The 19,413-nt window shown below is 42.8% G+C and overlaps 1 protein-coding gene across 1 annotated transcript in view; it reads right to left on the minus strand.

Annotated features, from left to right (window-relative positions):
• Positions 1–19,413, minus strand: part of dcc (DCC netrin 1 receptor) — a 474,778-nt gene that overhangs the window by 149,338 nt on the left and 306,027 nt on the right. Inside the window, exons 15-17 of the mRNA XM_030434685.1 lie at positions 17,126–17,320; positions 14,429–14,524; positions 420–658 (exon numbers count right to left, since the gene is read on the minus strand). Of these exons, the coding sequence (XP_030290545.1) occupies positions 420–658; positions 14,429–14,524; positions 17,126–17,320 (530 nt within the window). The remainder of the gene's footprint in view (positions 1–419; positions 659–14,428; positions 14,525–17,125; positions 17,321–19,413) is intronic.

The raw sequence follows: 19,413 nt of genomic DNA on the forward strand, positions 1-19,413 counted from the left end.
TGAGGACTGGACTAATCACCAGACAGCAGAGCCCAAGCTTAGTGTTCTATTAGGTATTTTCTACATTTTATATTTTCCACAATTTCACATTAATAGCCATGTTCTTTATGGAAAAACCTCTTAATTTTTGCACCAGAACTCATGAAAGGTAGCTGAAATTAAGTCCCAAGTTAGGATTCAGTGAGAATCAGTGAATAAATTAGTGGTTTTAAAGTCATGTCAAGTCCTGAGTGATTACATTTATTATACTACTGTATTAAATGTAATACTGTACAGTATTTTATTCAAATCAGGTCAAGAGTAGTGACATCCACAAGTCTAAGTTGTATTTAAGAGATATCCACACCTCAGGCAGAATAATACTAAACTAAGAATTGATGTATCACATTAACATCATGGACTGACTGGTCTGTGTTTACCTTGTACTTTCCACTAGTAGAGTAGCTGGTCTTCCACTTGACAGAGTAGTATCGAACCTCAGATGCCTTCTGGTTCTTGGTCATGGAGTTGTCAGCCCAGGAGACACGGACCGAGTCCGAGGACAGAGCCACGGCTTGCACCCCCACCGGGGGGATCATGGGAGTGCTGGTGTCTGGCATGGGAGTGGGGTATTTATCAAAGAGGTGGAAGAGGTCTTCCTCAGATGGGTCAACAGGGTCTAAGGTGGGGCCGTTATTGGTAGGCAGGGTGTTTGAGGATAATTAATGAAATTATACAGTGTAATGAATGTGCGAAAAGGAAGATTTATATATGGAATTAGTGTGACACAAGCATTTATTCAGATTAATATTGGTTTGTTACATGTTCATATATGCATGGGAAAAAATGACATGGAAGATGATGCAAGATGATGCAATTTGGACATGCAGCAGGCAGCCATGTTTGTTTGAGAGGGAAGAAGAAAAGGAGGAGTGAATGGTAAGGAAATGAAAAACAGAGAAAAGAGGAGATAAAAAGTCAAAGAGTAAGAAGACAGTGACAGACAAAACAGAGGTGGAGCCTCAGATCCACAAAGAACCAACATATTTGTGATTTAAATTTCAGTCTATTTTTGTCTTTACATTCCCATTTTCACGATCCATCCCAGTTCACATTTTTAAAGGGCTTGGAGGGGATGTGTCTTTCTAGTCTAGTGAATATATACATATATAATTAAATATACCATAATGTCCTCAGAAATCACCAACATTGGAGATACAAGGTTATTATCTGACTGTGTTCTTCTTTATATACAAACAAATAAAACCCCTGTGTGGATCTGCATCAATCTGAGAGCATATTTTTGTGAATCATAGTACTTGAACTTGCAGCATTTGAAAGCCTCACAGAATGTATAAATGTGACTTCTGAAATAGGAAGTTAAAGCTAGAGGAGCACCTGAAGGTAGCAGAACATGAAACAGATGCTAACAGAAAGCCAGACCGGGTGGAGATAAACATGGTAAAATTGCTCTGCTGGTTCTAGCTCTGTGGCGTATGATCTACTGCTAGTCAAACCTACAAGAAGAGGAAACAATGTAGGTGACAGAGTAAAACACAAACAGTTTAAACTTTGCAACGCCGTTTTCTCGTTCACTGCATGAATTTAATGAAACTGTTATTTTAAGTTGAATGCTTTATCAAGTAGAACAATCTACAGGCAGCTAGAGATGATCTTTAATACAGAAAAATCCCTCTGAAGTTTGTTGCTGATGTTTTTACTGTTTTTGCCAAAATATTACTGACCAAGATTACATAGTGAACGAAATAAAAACAATTAATAGACATAAAAGATGTCATGACTAAAAAAAACGTTAAAAAAACAACAGAAAATATCTTTAACGATACTGATTCAAATTATATGATTAAAATGTTTAAAAGCACAACTTTTCATTGCAATGAAAACCAGAAAAAGTTTAGAGTCTTCATCTGATTCTGTTCTTTTAAAGAAAATGAGCGTGAATGAGACTACATAAGGCAGCTAACTGTCGTCCCTCTAGAATGTTTTCTGATTCAAACATGTATTTTTATGTGTTTGCCTCACACTCACACATACGCACACATATAAATTAGAGGGAGAGAGAGAGTGATTTTATAATTGTAACTGGAACAAATCACCTCACACTTACAGTTGCTAAGCTTACTCAGGCTCAACGTCATCTTTAGCTCTCAAATCCACCTACACAATCTGGACTGTTAACAAGCCAAAATGGGCAAGTGCAACCTGTACAGTAAAGTCCATGTGAAACTGTATATTAAAGTCCTTGCGCAAATTGTACAGTAAAGTACAGGTGGGACTGTAAAGTAAAGTCCAGGTGCAAACTGTACAGTAAATTCCAGGTGAAACCTGATCTCTGTTGGTTGCCATATTGTAGTTTTGGAAACCACAGATATATTTAAATTGTGTGATTGATATGTTTGGAATTTAAGTTTGATAACTCCAAACTGTAACATTGTTCATGTTACAACTTCACATTTAATTTCAGTTTAATGTTGTGACAAGGCTGTGCTTCTGGTCTTGTTAGGTTAAAGCACAACAGCCTCCTGGTTAGGTTTAGGAAAAGAAAATGATTTGGCTGAAAATACTTGGTTCTGTTGCTACAAACATCGTCAGAAAATATCCCAACATATAGTAAAAAAAATATCTTTAAGTTTCATGCCAGAGACACTTGAGTCTGTGACTTCTGTTGCCACACACAGAGACTTGAGACTTCACTTGGACTTGCACTCAAAAAACAGGTTTACAATCTCTGTTTTCAGCCTGGCGAGTTGACTGTCGTTCCCTCTTGGTTGTTGCCAGGCACGTGCACACACAAGGCCCAAGGGGTGCTTGAGCCCCTGCCCTTTTTGCCTTGTATTATAAAGTGCCCTTTTTGTGTGTGTTTTTAATGAATAAATAAATTCCTGTTGTGCAAAGGGATGTCAAAAAGCAGCGGTATAAGAACGCCACTGTTATCTACCGTACGTATTTCATATGTAATATGGTGTCATGTGTGAGTGTGTTGAGCCTATAAAAGCCGCTTCTTTGTCCGCTGCGGCTCCGCTCTGTCTCTCTCTACGAACGGTCGCTACTTTCAAATTAAAAGCCCCCCCGCTAAGAACCCTGTTCTAAACTCCAATGGGGTGCAATGTTAAGCTCTTATTTTGAAGACAGAGAGAGAGAGAGAGAGAGAGAAGCCGCTGCCTCATCAGAACTCCACCACGCACGTAGATGAGACATGACAGTGGAGCGACTTGAACCTTTGTGAGTTATAAATCCATCAACATAACTTCCTTGTGGGGGCTAACAAGTCGCCTTCCACTTATTCAACGTGCTTAAATATGAGTCATATTTCAGAAAAGCCCCATTTGTGCTTGTTAAGCTAACTGCTTGTTAATGAGAGTTAAGAATAATATGACAGCTGTCTGTGTCGGCTGTTTATCTGCCACAAATCTTCAGCTTCTTCTAGATATTGAGTTTATTGTGACTTTGCTGTTGTAAACATTGTTGTTCCTACTAACAGTCACAGTAGCAGTCACAGTAGTCATTTATTGGTTTTGTCACATTTTAGATGTGTAGCATGTAGGCCTATTTCTAGTTTGCACTTGCCCTCCAATAAATAGCCTAATAATAAACCAGTGTTTTATTGCTGTTTAAGAACCACAGCTGAATTGCATGTCTTCCAAACCTCAGTATTATGATGATGTGATCAAACTCATGTTGACAATAATTTGTTGACACAAATTAAATGGCAGTTACATATCACTCACAGCTACACAGGAAACACAGTTAAGAGTTTAGCTTTCTATAAGTATTTTGTTTATTAATTTTACATTAATCAATCTACATGTTGTGCTATTAAGGGCTGAATTTTTTTTTCTGCGTGCATAGCGCGCACACATACTGCCCTTTTCTGACTTTGAGCCCCTGCCCCTCTACAATCATGTGCACGTCCCTGGTTGTTGCTATGATGGATGATGGGCTGGAGGGTGGGGGAGGGCCATTCTGCTGTGCAATCTTCTCTGATTGATTGTTACATAAGCTAATGAGTTAACAGTTTGAGTCAGGTATAGAGATTGTATAACATGTAACTTATGTGTAGTTTTGTCGCAGTTGGTGGTGGTACTAATATAGGGAATTATGACCTGTAGTTTACTGGATGGCCAAACAAATGATAGAATGCTCCTGACATGACATTAAGCTCATGGCTCATGAACATGTAATATGAACGTTATATGAAATTTATTGTGGAAATGGTAATATGAATCTATCTGTGTATGCCAACATTTAATTCTCAGAACTGGGCTGCATTTTTTTGTGAACTATGCTTTCACTCATGGATCATAAGTCACAGATTTGTTAATAGTATTGAAGTTATTTACTCTCCGAAAGTAATTACTGACATTTCAGATGTCACTTTCAGGTTTGCCAACAAAATATGCGGATGTTTAGAAAATATAGATATACCATTGTAACTTGGTGTGTAAAATGTTATTTTAACAAATAGAAATAATACACTATATAGATTAAGTAGTAACAAAGCCTACTTTTTCTTGAAGCACACACAAAGAAGAACTGATAAGCACACCCAGTAAATTAATTATGATTTGATTTCCTGTTGGCAAATTAGCTACATTGTTTGTTTATGATCAAATAATCTAAACCACCTGAACATTGAAGACATTTTGATCCTGACTCTAGTTCTAATGAGAAGGCAGCATCAGTCCTAGGAGATGAAGGAGACTCATCATGTTGTGTCTGCAGTGTAAACGAGACCACTGAGAGAATCAACACTGACATCTAATGTGCTCTTGTTGAAGAGAGATGTACAGCTGCAGGGCCGACACAGACAGAGAGACTGATGAGGGTGAGAGAGATTGATGAAAGAGGTGTTTAGAGCTGCAGGGTGAGCTGCAGCAGGCCCTGTCGTGGTTAAACTGGTCGTCCAGCATCACAATAAAGCTCCAGTCAGGACAGAATACTGATGAGAACAGAAGACAGCCTCCTCCCCCTCCGTCACCACAGCACTTCTACCTCTATTCTCTTCTCCCTCCATCCTTATTTTCCTCACTCTCTACATCCCCCCTCTGCCTGCTCACTTTTCTTCCTCCTTTGCACATTTTCTGCCCTGTCTTTTATTCCTTTCTGTCCCATCCTGCATGGCTTCCTCTTTTCCTCCCTCTTCTCCTTCCTCTTCTTCTGACCATCCATCTCTCATTTCATCATACTTCTTTCCAGTTCCTTTTCCACCCCTTGCTTACCTCTCCACCGCAGTTCCTCCATTTTTCTATGATCTATCTATTCTTTTTTTTGCTTGTATCTGTCCCTTGTCTCCCTTCCTATCTCCCTTCTCTCTGTTTCTCTGCAGTCCTCCAATTGTTGATTAAATGGCGGCGTGGCGGTTGGTTAATGGTGGGCTCAGTGTCTGCAGTGCGCTGGTGTCAAGGCATGTACGAGACAGTATATTAACGAGGAGCCTACTGCTAACGAACTGTTCTTTAAGGCTCTCATAAAAAAAAAACTCCAGCAGCCTGCCAACATAAAGTGACAGAGAATTCAGCTCAACAAGACAGAGTGTGTGTTTGTGTGTGAGGGGATGTACTGTATATCTCCCTTTGTGTGACTGTTAATGACCTTGTCAGTTCCTGTCTCAGCCCTCAGGGTCCTAGCTTATCAACTCCTGACTATCACAACACAACTCTGTGTCAGACTATGCATCCCGAGACAACTGCAGAGGAACCATAGTTTTCTGTCTTTGTATTTGATCCTTTTCTATAGGACGCTCCATGTCTCCATGTCTATCGTACTTCAGATACACATATTGTTACGTAACTCCATGTGTGAGAGTATCTCATACAAATCCAGATGGGAACTTCAGATTTGTCTGCGTATTTGAACAGCTCTGATCAAAGATGTTTGTGAATGTCTGCAGAATTCCAGAAGTTTTTCATCATTCACTCTATGACAGATTAGTCATGTTTATGCCCTAATTCATCAGAGTGTTGAGTTGAATTTTACAGGATATCTAAGAGTTGAAGCTTCTCTCCTTCTGTCCATATATGCGACCACAGCAGGACACACTCTCTCCATCAGTCTCTATTGATGTTGCTGGTTCTGATACATTCTTCTGTACAGATATATCACCTGTTAAACACTGACCTAACCAGGATTCCTATTAGTAGAATTAATTATTTATCGAGTAAGAAACAAAATGTTTAATCAAAGCAGATTATTTATGTCTTGATCACTTTTCTCCTCATCCAAAAAGTATAGAACTCCTGCTCTCTAAAGCCCACTGTGTCTACACACAGTCATCTGTTTTGTTCTTTTCCTCAGACTTGAGATGTATGTCTATTTTTGTCTATTCCATTACCCACAAAGGATAATGTCACACATTGTTACAGGATTACTTACCATATATTTTAATAACTAAAAAAAAAGGTCAGAACCTTCCAGTGCATAATTACTGCAGTGATTAATATGTGTGGTATTAGTGGTGAACCATGATCTTTGAGGAGGAAATGGAATCGAAAAAAAAAAATTAAAAATTACAAACCCTTGGTAAAATCTAATCGAAAAGAACAGCAGAACTCAGGTCTATGTTTTATATTGAAAGTAATTGCATTTTCACACACACATTGTGGAGAAAACCATGATGAAGAGTGATGGGCCTATCAGGGTATGAAGAGAGACAGATGAAGTTATGCACCCATCATGTCTAGTGCCTACAGTACAAGCCAGAGGGGGCAATGTTATGATCTGGGGTTGATTCTGCACCACAGAGTCCAGACCTTAACCCAAATAATATCTTTGTGCTGGAGAAGACTTTATCCAGCAGCCCGACTCTCCCATCATCAACACAAGAACATGGTGAAAGATTAATGCAAGTCTGGATAGAAATACATGTTGTGACACTGCATAAGCTTATCAAAGAGATGAATAAGATGGTCATTGTGAATGAGTGCTGTAATCAAAGCTAAAGGAGGTCCAATGAATTTTATGAGCTTGTGTCTTTTTTTTTGGCCAATAAGTGTATATCGAGGATGTAAATCAAGTCATTGGTCGTCACGTCAATTCAGTCAATTTTCCCTTTTCCCTTTTCCTCTTGTAACAATGCTATATGAATACTTGCTATGCCTCAGGGTTTAAACATTTGTAACCTCCTATATCTCCTATATTGAGTGGTGTCAAGGTTACAAATGTTTAAACCCTGAGGTCCCATGTCAGAAATATCAAGTGGTTTCACAAATTTTAAAACTAAGACTCAAAATACGGTTGGACTAAGAGCGTTCATTAGGTCTATACAATATTGCCCGCCACTGGATTTGTAATGAATTGCAATACACTTGAACTTCTGTGCGTTGATAACAGTATGTAACATTGCCCTCTTCGGCCATAATGACTTGTTGTACTTATGAGTGTCGTTAACTCTCACAGGAGTTAAAAACTCCTAAGTTCAGTTCACTGTTGGAAGAAAAAATGTGTGATCAACAGTTAAATAATGTTGTGCGTAATTTCTTTTTTGGGCAAGCTAATTTACAATGGGGTGCAGGGTCACTTTCTATGCTAGCATCAAAATCGCTATTTTTAAAACACTAAGAAGGATGGACACAACATGAAACTGTGCCCATAGTATCACTGGGGTCTCTACACATGAACATGAGCATTGAGAACATTTTCTTGTGTACACAGAGTTTACTAAAAATAAGGTTTTTGGACAACTTACATTATGATGAATATAACAAGACCAAGGACGTGCACGTCGCCCGGATCGGCATCACCGGGGCCCCACCCTGGAGCCAGGCCTGGGGTTGGGGCTCGCAGGCGAGCGCCTGGTGGCCGGGTCTCTGCCCACGGGACCCGGCCGGGCGCAGCCCGAACGAGCAACGTGGGCCCGCCCTCCCGTGGGCTCACCACTCGCGGGAGAGTTCAGAAGGGGCTGGTGCAGAGGGATATGGGTGGCGGTCATGGGCGGGGGCCCCGGCGGCCCAATCCCCGGATGGTGACTCTAGCCATGGGGACATGGAATGTCACCTCACTGGGGGGGAAAGAGCCTGAGCTGGTGCGGGAGGTTGAGCGGTACCGGCTAGAAATAGTCGGGCTCACCTCCACGCACAGCCTGGGCTCTGGAACCCAACTCCTTGAGAGAGGCTGGACTCTCTTCTACTCTGGAGTTGCCCGCGGCGAGAGGCGGCGAGCTGGTGTGGGCTTGCTTATAGCCCCCCAGCTCAGCCGCCATGTGTTGGAGTTCTCCCCGGTGAACGAGAGGGTCGTTTCCCTGCGCCTTCGGGTCGGGGATAGGACTCTCACCGTTGTCTCGGCTTATGGGCCGAACAGCGGTGCAGAGTACCCGGCCTTCTTGGAGTCCCTGGGAGGGGTACTGGAGAGTGCTCCAACCGGGGACTCCGTCGTTCTCCTGGGGGACTTCAACGCCCACGTGGGCGATGACAGTGTTACCTGGAGGGGTGTGATTGGGAGGAACGGCCTCCCCGATCTGAACCCGAGTGGTGTTTTGTTACTGGACTTCTGTGCTAGTCACAGTTTGTCCATAACAAACACCATGTTCAAGCATAAGGGTGTCCATATGTGCACGTGGCACCAGGACACCCTAGGCCGGAGATCAATGATCGACTTTGTGGTCGTGTCATCTGACCTCCGGCCGTATGTCTTGGACACTCGGGTGAAGAGAGGGGCTGAGCTGTGAACTGATCACCACCTGGTGGTGAGTTGGATCCGCTGGCGGGGGAGGAAGCTGGACAGACCTGGCAGACCCAAACGTATCGTGAGGGTCTGCTGGGAACGTCTGGCAGAACCCTCTGCCAGGGAGATCTTTAACTCCCACCTCCGGGAGAGCTTTGACCAGATCCCGAGGGAGGCTGGGGACATTGAGTCCGAATGGACCATGTTCTCCACCTCCATTGTTGACGCGGCTGTCCGGAGCTGTGGCCGTAAGGTCTCCGGTGCCTGTCGCGGCGGCAATCCCCGAACCCGGTGGTGGACCCCGGAAGTAAGGGTTGCTGTCAAGCTGAAGAAGGAGTCCTACCGGGCCTGGCTGGCCCGGGGGACTCCTGAGGCAGCTGACGGGTACCGGCAGGCCAAGCGTGCGGCAGCACGGGCAGTCTCGGAAGCAAAAACTCGGGTCTGGGAAGAGTTCGGGGAGGCCATGGAGGAGGACTACCGGTCGGCCTCGAAGAAATTCTGGCAAACCATCCGGCGCCTCAGGAGGGGGAAGCAGTCCCCCACCAACACTGTTTACAGTGGAGGTGGGGAGCTGTTGACCTCGACTGGGGACATCGTCGGGCGGTGGAAGGAATACTTCGAGGATCTCCTCAATCCCGCTGACACGCCTTCCATAGAGGAAGCAGAGGCTGGGGACTCAGAGGTTGACCCATCCATCACCCAAGCCGAAGTCACTGAGGTAGTCCGTAAGCTCCTCAGTGGCAAAGCACCGGGGGTGGATGAGATCCACCCTGAGTACCTCAAGTCTCTGGATGTTGTGGGGCTGTCTTGGCTGACACGTCTCTGCAGCATCGCGTGGCAGTCGGGGACAGTGCCTCTGGACTGGCAGACCGGGGTGGTGGTCCCCCTATTTAAAAAGGGGGACCGGAGGGTGTGTTCCAACTATCGGGGGATCACACTCCTCAGCCTCCCCGGGAAAGTCTATTCCAGGGTACTGGAGAGGAGAATTCGGCCGATAGTAGAACCTCGGATCCAGGAGGAACAATGCGGTTTTCGTCCTGGCCGTGGAACACTGGACCAGCTCTATACCCTCCGCAGGGTGCTCGAGGGTTTATGGGAGTTTGCCCAACCAGTCCACATGTGTTTTGTGGACTTGGAGAAGGCATTCGACCGTGTCCCTCGTGGTATACTGTGGGGGGTGCTCCGGGAGTACGGGGTCGGGGGCCCTCTGTTAAGGGCCGTACGGTCCCTGTACTGCCGGAGCAGGAGCTTGGTTCGCATTGCCGGCAGTAAGTCAGACCTGTTCCCAGTGCATGTTGGACTCCGGCAGGGCTGCCCTTTGTCACCGGTTCTGTTCATTACTTTTATGGACAGAATTTCTAGGCGCAGCCACGGGCCGGAGGGGATCTGGTTCGGGAGCCACTGGATCTCATCTCTGCTTTTCGCGGATGATGTGGTCTTGTTGGCTCCTTCGAGCCAGGACCTCCAGCATGTCCTGGGGCGGTTTGCAGCCGAGTGCGAAGCGGCTGGGATGAAGATCAGCACCTCCAAATCCGAGGCCATGGTTCTCGACCGGAAAAAGGTGGCCTGCTCCCTCCAGGTGGGAGGAGAGTTCCTGCCTCAAGTGGAGGAGTTTAAGTATCTTGGGGTCTTGTTCACGAGTGAGGGAAGGATGGAGCGTGAGATTGACAGACGGATCGGTGCAGCGGCCGCAGTAATGCGGTCTTTGTATCGGTCCGTCGTGGTGAAGAGAGAGCTGAGCCGAAAGGCGAAGCTCTCGATTTACCAGTCAATCTACGTTCCGACCCTCACCTATGGCCATGAACTTTGGGTCATGACCGAAAGAATAAGATCCCGGATACAAGCGGCCGAAATGAGTTTCCTCCGCAGGGTGGCAGGGCGCTCCCTTAGAGATAGGGTGAAGAGCTCTGTCACCCGGGAGGAGCTCAGAGTAGAGCCGCTGCTCCTCCACATCGAGAGGAGCCAGCTGAGGTGGCTCGGGCATCTGTTTCGGATGCCCCCGGGACGCCTCCCTCGGGAGGTGTTCCTGGCATGTCCCTCCGGGAGGAGACCCCGAGGAAGACCCAGGACACGCTGGTGTGACTATGTCGCCCAGCTGGCCTGGGAACGCCTTGGGGTCCTCCCGGAAGAGCTGGAGGCAGTGTCCGGGGAGAGGGAAGTCTGGGTGTCCCTGCTCAGGCAGCTGCCCCCGCGACCCGGCCCCGGATAAGCGGATGAAAATGGATGGATGGATGGATGGATGGACAACTTACATTAGCAGAACCCCCTTCGGTGCGCCGCCGTCATGACAGACAAAAAGTGTCGATCCCCGAGTGCGACCTAACAGACAGGCTTGAGGAGCGGTCCACCATTACTCTCCTGCCTGTTAGGTCACACTCGGGGATCGACACTTTTTGTCTGCCATGAAGACGACGTGCCGGAGATCCAGCTCCTACGGAGAGTATGTCAAAAGCCTTCTTTTTAGTAAACTCTGTACACAATGTTCTCAATGCTCGTGTTCATGTGTAGAGACCCTGGTGATACTACGAGCAAAGTTTCATGTTGTGTCGAGCCTTCTTAGTGTTTTTAAAATAGCGATTTTGATGCTAGCATGCCAGTGCCCCATGCACTCCATTGAAAATAAGCTTGCCCGAAAACGAAACTACGGTAAATCTTAAAAGTGCCTCTTTCGTCTTGAATATGCTTTTATAAGAAGGTTTGACTCATATTCAATCGCAAAAATAGCCCCGGTTGCTTTTTGGCGAGAGTTTCACTTTAGCAAAATTCCAATCAAAGACAAAAAGCAAGAGTTTAAAAAAAATCTTTTTTTGAAAAGTTTCACTATAAAAGCATCCTTTAGAAAAATATTCTGGAACTGAGCTGTGACTATCATTACATCATGATGGGTAAAAAAAAAAAAAAACAGAACTGTGGCATTTCTATGAAAGTAATAAAGGATTTATGTCAGCTGCAGGCTGCTGAGTGAGCAGAGGAGGGCTGGCTGTTTAATTCATAAGATGAAACTTGGCTTGGAGTTGGATGTGTTTCATTTATCTCACTTCTACATGCCATCGTCTGTAGAAAGAGCTAATGAGTCTCTCTTTTTCTCTCTGTCTCTGATGAAGGACTACATATAGTATTTTACTTCTTTCAATTCAGGAAGTTCACACAAAATGTAAATATTTATTAATTCAATCACAATACATTCACTCACTCATCTATGTACATTTGCTTTGCTACTTAGTGCATGTGCTACTACTGTGGCGACTGCTACCATTATCAATGTTACTTATAGTGCTACTACTACCACTACTTAAATACAGCTGTTTCTGAAGTAGCTGCTGTGGGCTACCATTTGTTTTGTGCGTGTGTGAGTAAGTGAGTGAATGAGTAGCCCCATTCACACTGCTGTTTGAATGTGGGGATCCTGTGCCAATTCTCCATGTCCTCCTCCATCCTGTGTGAAGAACTCAGAGTTGGCGAGGATCCACCTCTGGTGGTAGTATCAGAGGCGCAATATTGGTAAACCTAACCTTTGTGAATGGATAAGCCGGTGGCATGGAGCAGAGGTGTGTCAGTCTGACAGTCTGATAACTACACAGATCCTTCACTCAACAAAATAAAGAGAAATGTCCCACAAAGCAACGTTACAGGACGAAACAACAGCAAAGAAGTAACTGGTCGTGTCTTTGGCAACTTATATAAGGAACAAAATACCACAGTTACACTTGGAGAAGTGTCTCTCTTCTTGTCTGTCCTACCAACTCTTTATCAAATTTCTACCCGAAAAACAGCACCTTTCACTGGCAAAAAACTTTGACACACCAAGTGTTTGTGTCCTTCCACTACTGTGTTGTTGTAGTTACTGTCTCTGACAAATTCTATTGAAAAACATCACTGTGACGGTCAGCCCTCCCGATCAGGATTTCAGTGAACTTTCCACCAGAAAACAGCCTCCCTCTCCGCAAGTGAGAGAGTCAGGTAGAATCCTGTTTACTGATAGTGATTATGTTATACTTCACACCTCCTTTGGATCTGCAGCGCTGGCTTGTTGTATGAATTGACACACTGGTACGAGGTGACTCTGTGTGAAAAGGGCTAGTGCGTAAGTGAGTGAAAAACTTCAAACTGGTTGAAACAGTGGCACCAAAGTGGGCAAGACTAATCTGTACAGTGGTTCTGTGCCTGTCTGGTTCATAGTTGCATTGTGGCTGAGGACATTTCCGTAAAATTCCCACATAGGCCAATTAATGCAACAACTGCCAGTCACACTGCTGCTAAACCAACATTACTAAAACTACTACTCCTAGTTACACTGGTACTGCTAATGTTGTTGCTGCTCCTGCTGTTAATACATACAGCAAATACTGCTATTGCCTATTCTACTACCTATATACACTCTATAGCCAACTTCATACCCTACTCTCTAACCCACTCTATACTCTATAACCAGTGGCGGCCTTAGGCATTTGGGGGCCCTTTTCAATACTACATATGAGGCCCTATCCCATAAAACATTTAATTACCGATATGTTTGCGCCCATGCGTCTCTGATGCATTGAAACCTGAAAGGATGCAGTTGCCTAAACTCATCATGCCTTCCAGGGACGTGCATGGTCTTAAAACGATACATTGTGACCAAGTGTTAAAATCTCTATAGGGCAAGAAACCAGGAATGAGCAGGGGAAAAAAAAACGAGGATTGAAATTGGTTTTCAATAAAATGCAAATGCATTTCTCATATTTATGTGCATTTTAAGACAGGAACAGGTATCTTATTACAATCCAACACCTATAACAATCATGAACTTGAAAATTGGCAACAAAAGTTGCCTAGTAAGCGCAAAGTGCTCCGCATTATTTTAGCACCACGGACAGCGTGCAGGAAAAGAACAGACAGGCTACAGACAGACTCGTCCTTTACAGAAATCCGCCCTTACTGTTTTTCAGTGCTGAGAATGCTCTAATTATGTCATCTCTGTCGAGTGATCTTGTGACGTCGTGCTCAATTGAGATTTGAGCGAGGGCTGACAGCCGCTCCTGCAGCATTGTTGACCTCAGGTGTGTTTTAATTAGTTTCAAGCGAGATAAACTCCTCTCTCCGCTTGCTACAGTCATGGGGACTGTCAACATCAGTCGGAGGGCGATGCTGAGGTTTGGGTACAGGTCCAGCAGGTTGTTGGTGTAGATGTAGCTCAACATCTGCAGGCCAGTATTTTTCTGTACCGGCACAGCGGTGACAGCAGCCGATACCTCGCGCACAAGCTCCTCAGTTACGTTGTCAGTGGGTGCTCGAGCACCGGAGCATGCACGGGATCGGCGCAGCTATACCCTCGGCTGCCGGGGCCTGTTTCATTTTTTTGTGTGCAGACTGGGGGCCCCCCAGGCTGCCGGGGCCCGTTTCAATTGAAACAGTTGAAACATAGGTAAGGCCGCCTATGTCTATACCCACTCTATACTCTATAACCCTGCTATGTACACGGCTTCTGCTAATACTGCTGCTTGACCTACTGCTGTTGTTATATCACTACTACAAATACTACAAAATAATATTTGAATGCTAGTACTATTTCTACTATTGGTTTTCCACCCAATTTCTCATCCACTACAATAATTAAATGCTACTACTATCATTTGCATACTAACAGCAGTCTGTAGATCAAACTCACTTTTTTTCAGTTTCAAATACTGACGCTGACACAACTATCATATTCCGGACTGACATGTAACGTGTTATTTTATCTGCCACACATAACCTGAGTGTGTCAGTATTATCTTGTGGATGATCATACCTGTCAAAGATCGTGTGACCGCGCTCTCATACAGAGGAACTCCCTCTCCGGCATTATTAAACGCCTTCAGGGAAATCACATAGTGTGAGCTTGGCTCTGAGACAAATAGGGAGACAGAGAGAAAGAGACATGATGAGTTATTTTAAAGGACATTCAGCAAATACAACATAGTACATCATCATTTCAAAATGTAACTTTTGCTTCCTTCACCTTCTATAAACCTCAACAGCACATATTCATTTACATTTGTAAGATTACTGGGTTAGCCCAGTTTTACTTTTTTGCTTTGAACATAATAATTCCATTCCCTATATCATTGTCTTATGTTGACTAGTTAACCTGCCTAGATAACCTTGAGTAGTCAGCCACTAAAATTAGCTTTAACTCTAAAATGTTAAATCATTTTTACAATCTTACATACATTTTAAATGCTAGCCATATGCTTCGAAAATTCATGCAAAGTGGAGTTTTTCAGCTTTCAGTATCACATTTGTTTTAGCACTGGTTGTCGCTAAGCAACTTTTGTTGTTCATGTCACTTTTGCTTCAATATTCTCTGTAATGATTTAGTAACATTTATATTACTATTTACTTACTAATTACTATTAAATCCAAATACATTATTTTTATAATTTATTATTTTTTATCATTTTGAAAAAAAAAAATGGCCCTCCTGAGGTTTTGTCTGAGTTCACATAAAAAAACTAAATGCATCATCAATTTGTCCATTTTCAAACAAAGTAAATCTGTGACTTCAAATGAGCTGGACTGAAACTGAAGTTTCTCCTGATTCAAACAATATATAGCACTTGATGCCATAATTTCCCATGAACAAATGCTGTATCATTATTCTAGAATGACGAACTCAACATGGCCACCAGACCATAACTACGTCTTGTTAAGTGACTGTGGCTGCAGTCTGAGAATTTAATTTGCAGCTACTTTTTCTAATTTCATAGTAAAACACAGCAAGTTTTTTTTTTCCCTCCACGGATGTGACTTCCTGAGTCCTGACCTGCCCTTGTCACATTATTAAATGATGACTATAGATGTATGAACTGATTGCCATTCCACATCTTGTCCTGCCACAACTTGCTGCTCTTGATATGATGGTTTTGCATGGTCTCACTATGTAGTGTCAGTTAAACAAACATGCCCTGTCTGTTCCCCAGACGCCTCGCCGTATGAATTACTGATCACTATAAATTATAAATGCCATGTGCATATGTGCACTCCCATGTGTGCATGCAACACCACGGCTGATTTTTTTTTTTCATTACTCTTCCATTATGAGACCTGGGACTTGAATTTTCATCCGTGTATAAAAATTCACCCAATTTGTTATTGTCTTCTTTGGCATGTAAATTGCTTGTTGCAGCAGCTGGGAAGAATGTTTTCTCTTTTTCAGACCTTTACCATTAGTTTTCCACCTCAAGCAGTTTTGTTAATAATTCTTTTAAATTATTGATCGGAACTGAATGAGGATTTCATCCTCATAATGAATTAATGCAACAGGGGAGCGGTGCTGTGTCAATAGTGGCACTTTGTCACTTTTTTGTTGATTCATGCTTATTGAAAATATTAAATATTGGTGTTAACAAGTACATTGCATTGGAGTTGTGAATTTGAGTGGTGATAGTTCTGGGATGAAAGAGAACCTAAGAAAAGCTTTGGACTGTGCAAATTACATCTGTAATTAAGCCTATCCTTTCCTTTCTCTGCAGTTGTCTGGCTCGATTACTGTTACATCAGAAGTTTTCGACACCACTGCCAATTTGCCTCGTAGCAAGACACTGTGCAGATACAGTGCATTTTACATTCACAGCAAGATGCTGACATGCTGAGGGAGCCCACTATAATCAGTCAAAATCAGGTCACATAACTTTTACTTACTTAAACGGATGCCTTTTAGTGTTTTTTTAGAGCGATCCCAGACTAAAGTCTACATAACAGATTCAGTAATTCTCCAGAAAACATAGCAGGCAGCTTGAAGATGACTTTAAAATATACATTACACCTTAGTAAACAATTCAGTTTATAGCAGTTTATTGTGCTAGGAACAGCTATATAAACTGGTAATGAATACAAATAACCCAAGCTGAACCTTCACCCAACAGAGCCTGGTGCTTTATACAACCAAGTCCCTACCTCAAGCCTCCTGGTCTTTAGGTGTAGCCTAGGCAGCTAGCAATACAGACTTAAAGCAGGGATGGTAAAAGCACACCACTGCAGCATAAAAAGAAAATCACTAGGTAACATTTAACCCCTACAACAGCCACTTCTGTAGCTACCTAACACTTTATGGCATTCTGCTGAGTATGGCAAACCAGTAATTCTCCCCTAGTAGACAGTTGGGCTACAACTTAAGACAGTGTCAAGACAGAATTGCGCTTTTGCAGTGTGAGTTTTTATTTTCCTTGAACGTCGTTCCCTTCCCCTCAAACATCACTGCTTAAAATGCCTAATAACTGCAACAAAACTGCTGACCACCTCAAGGTCAATTTACCTATTCATTTATACAATTATGGCATTACATTTTTCTGCAATGTTTTTGTGAAAATATTTTATGTCTGAACAGTAAATCAACCTGCCTTGAAGTTGTGGAAGATGTGTTTTTTTTTTCTTTACTGACTCTAGTTTCCCGCTAACTTCCCAGATATAATGAAAGTAGAATGTTTGTATTGGAGCACATTTTTACCTAGGTTTTCGATGGAGTAGTATCGCTGCTTGCTGTCCACTCGGACCGTCTCGGCGTAGGGACTTCCCACTCCGTAGCCGATTATATAACCTCGAACCAGAATGTTTGGGCTGAGAGGGGGGGTCCAGGACATGATGATGCTGTTGGGAAGCGGCCTGACGTGCAGAGAGCTGGGCTGGTCTGGTACTTGACTTTCTGCAGAGAAAGAGATAAAAAAGAAAAAGGAACATCATGCCAGAGAAGAAGACAACAGGAGTTTCCATCAGACTTCACTGTTTTTGTCTGCCTGGCTATGGCCCCCTACCTCGACTACTGGCAGGTTAAAAGCTAACCCTGTTAGCAGTAGCAGGTACTTAGAGTAATTGGGCTAACAGATGCTAACCATGTTAACTGTGTATTAATCAGCCCTGACACTTTGTGTTATTCCTCACTATCAGATTAGATCAGATTAGTGTGCTTTCAGTCCTCAGGGGGAGACATTCATATAACTCTATTGAGTGATAATCCATTGAAATGCGATTTGTGTGTTTTGGCCTGAAAACACAATTAGCACGGATGTCTTTTTTTTTTTTTTTTCTCCTATATCAGCTGCTTCCTGCTGATCAGGATGTCCTCCTCCTGAGCTTTAGCCCGAGGTCAGCTTTTATAATTATTGTGCTAGAAATTATTTAGGCCAAACCCAAGAACTGCAGCCTGTTTGTGAAATCTTTCTCCACTCACTTATTCCTTTTCTTTCTATCTTTTTTTCATTCTCAGGTGAAAGAAAAGATCTTTCCCACATAATTATTCTTTCTTTCTAATTCATGTCTCCCATTAATGACAATTCATGAAATTTTTAGTAGTCCAGTCACATAACCTTCAATTTGGGGCAAAATTATGGTGGTGAGACAGCTGGTAGAGAAAAAATTCATCAGACACAAGAAAACTTGACTGTCTGATGGATAGGACAACTCTCATGTTCCTTTATATTAAAAGTAGAAAAGTAAAAAAAAAGTTAACTTTGTATTGAGGATGGTGCCCTTAATAAAAATGGTCCTCCAAGGGTTAGGGGAATGATGCTTTTTTTTGGGATTAGCAAATGTTTACTTTACTTTAACCCTCTGTAATTAGTATGCTGTACAGAGAATTATAATGTACAACACACTGTGATGTGGTAGACAATTTAAATCTTAATTAATGTGCAGTATTTCTCAACAGTTATAACTTATCTATGAGAACCTATTGAATAATGTTACAAATGTGTTTTACAGAATTAAAATTTTTGTACAGCAGCCTCCACCTATGGATGTCCAGGAGTTATAGATGTTTTCAAACTGTATTCATAACCACTTCATAAATAATAACTATATGTTATTAGTTTTTTGGGGGAGGTTTGTTTTTTATGAGAACAGTAACGATTTCCAGGGATTCAGTCAGTGTTAAATAGCCTATACACATCTAAATAGTAAGCCATACACCTTGTGTCATTGTCTAACCTTACATATATGACGAGGCAGAGACTTGCAGGCGAAAGCAAGGGCAGGAAACTCCCGGGTACCTTGGTTACATACATGAACCGTTTTATGTATGCAACAATTTATAAACCATCCTCCACTGCTCCTCTGTCCCAAGGCGTCCCCCAGGGTTTGGTGCTTGGTCCACTCCTCTTCATCCTATACATGCTTCCCTTTGGCAACATCATACGCCGTCATGGTCTCAGCTTTCACTGCTACGCTGAAGACGTCCTAATCTACATCTCCCTAACAAAACCCTAGACAACCAGACACCCTCCTACTTTGACCAATCTGCTCCACTGTCCCATACCCTCCGTTCCTCCAACAGAAACTTCCTCACTCCACCACATAGAACCAAGCACCGAACCTGGGGCAACAGAACCTTCTCAATAGCTGCCAGATCCCTCTGAAAATCTCTCCCCAAACACATCAAAGATTGTACGGACCTCAATACCTTCAAAACATTCACCAAAACTCACCTTTTTAAAATTGCTTTTAATGTATAACTTATATGTATCTTGCTTTTATGTATCTTGCCTTTATACTTATGCTTTTTAACCTGTAAAGGGTCTTTGTGTACCCTGAAAAGTGCAATATAAAATAAATGTATTATTATTATTATTTTTATTATTATTATTATTATTACTATTATTAGGCCTGTCACGATAACACATTTTGCTGGATGATAAATTGTCCAAAAAATCATTGCGATACATGATAATATTGTCGTTTTTAGGCCATTTTTCAACTAATATAATGATACTTGCATAATAATGCAAGTACACCCTTTCAAAG

Source organism: Sparus aurata, chromosome 12, assembly GCF_900880675.1.
Source record: "Sparus aurata chromosome 12, fSpaAur1.1, whole genome shotgun sequence".
In the NCBI taxonomy this organism is placed as follows: domain Eukaryota; kingdom Metazoa; phylum Chordata; class Actinopteri; order Spariformes; family Sparidae; genus Sparus; species Sparus aurata.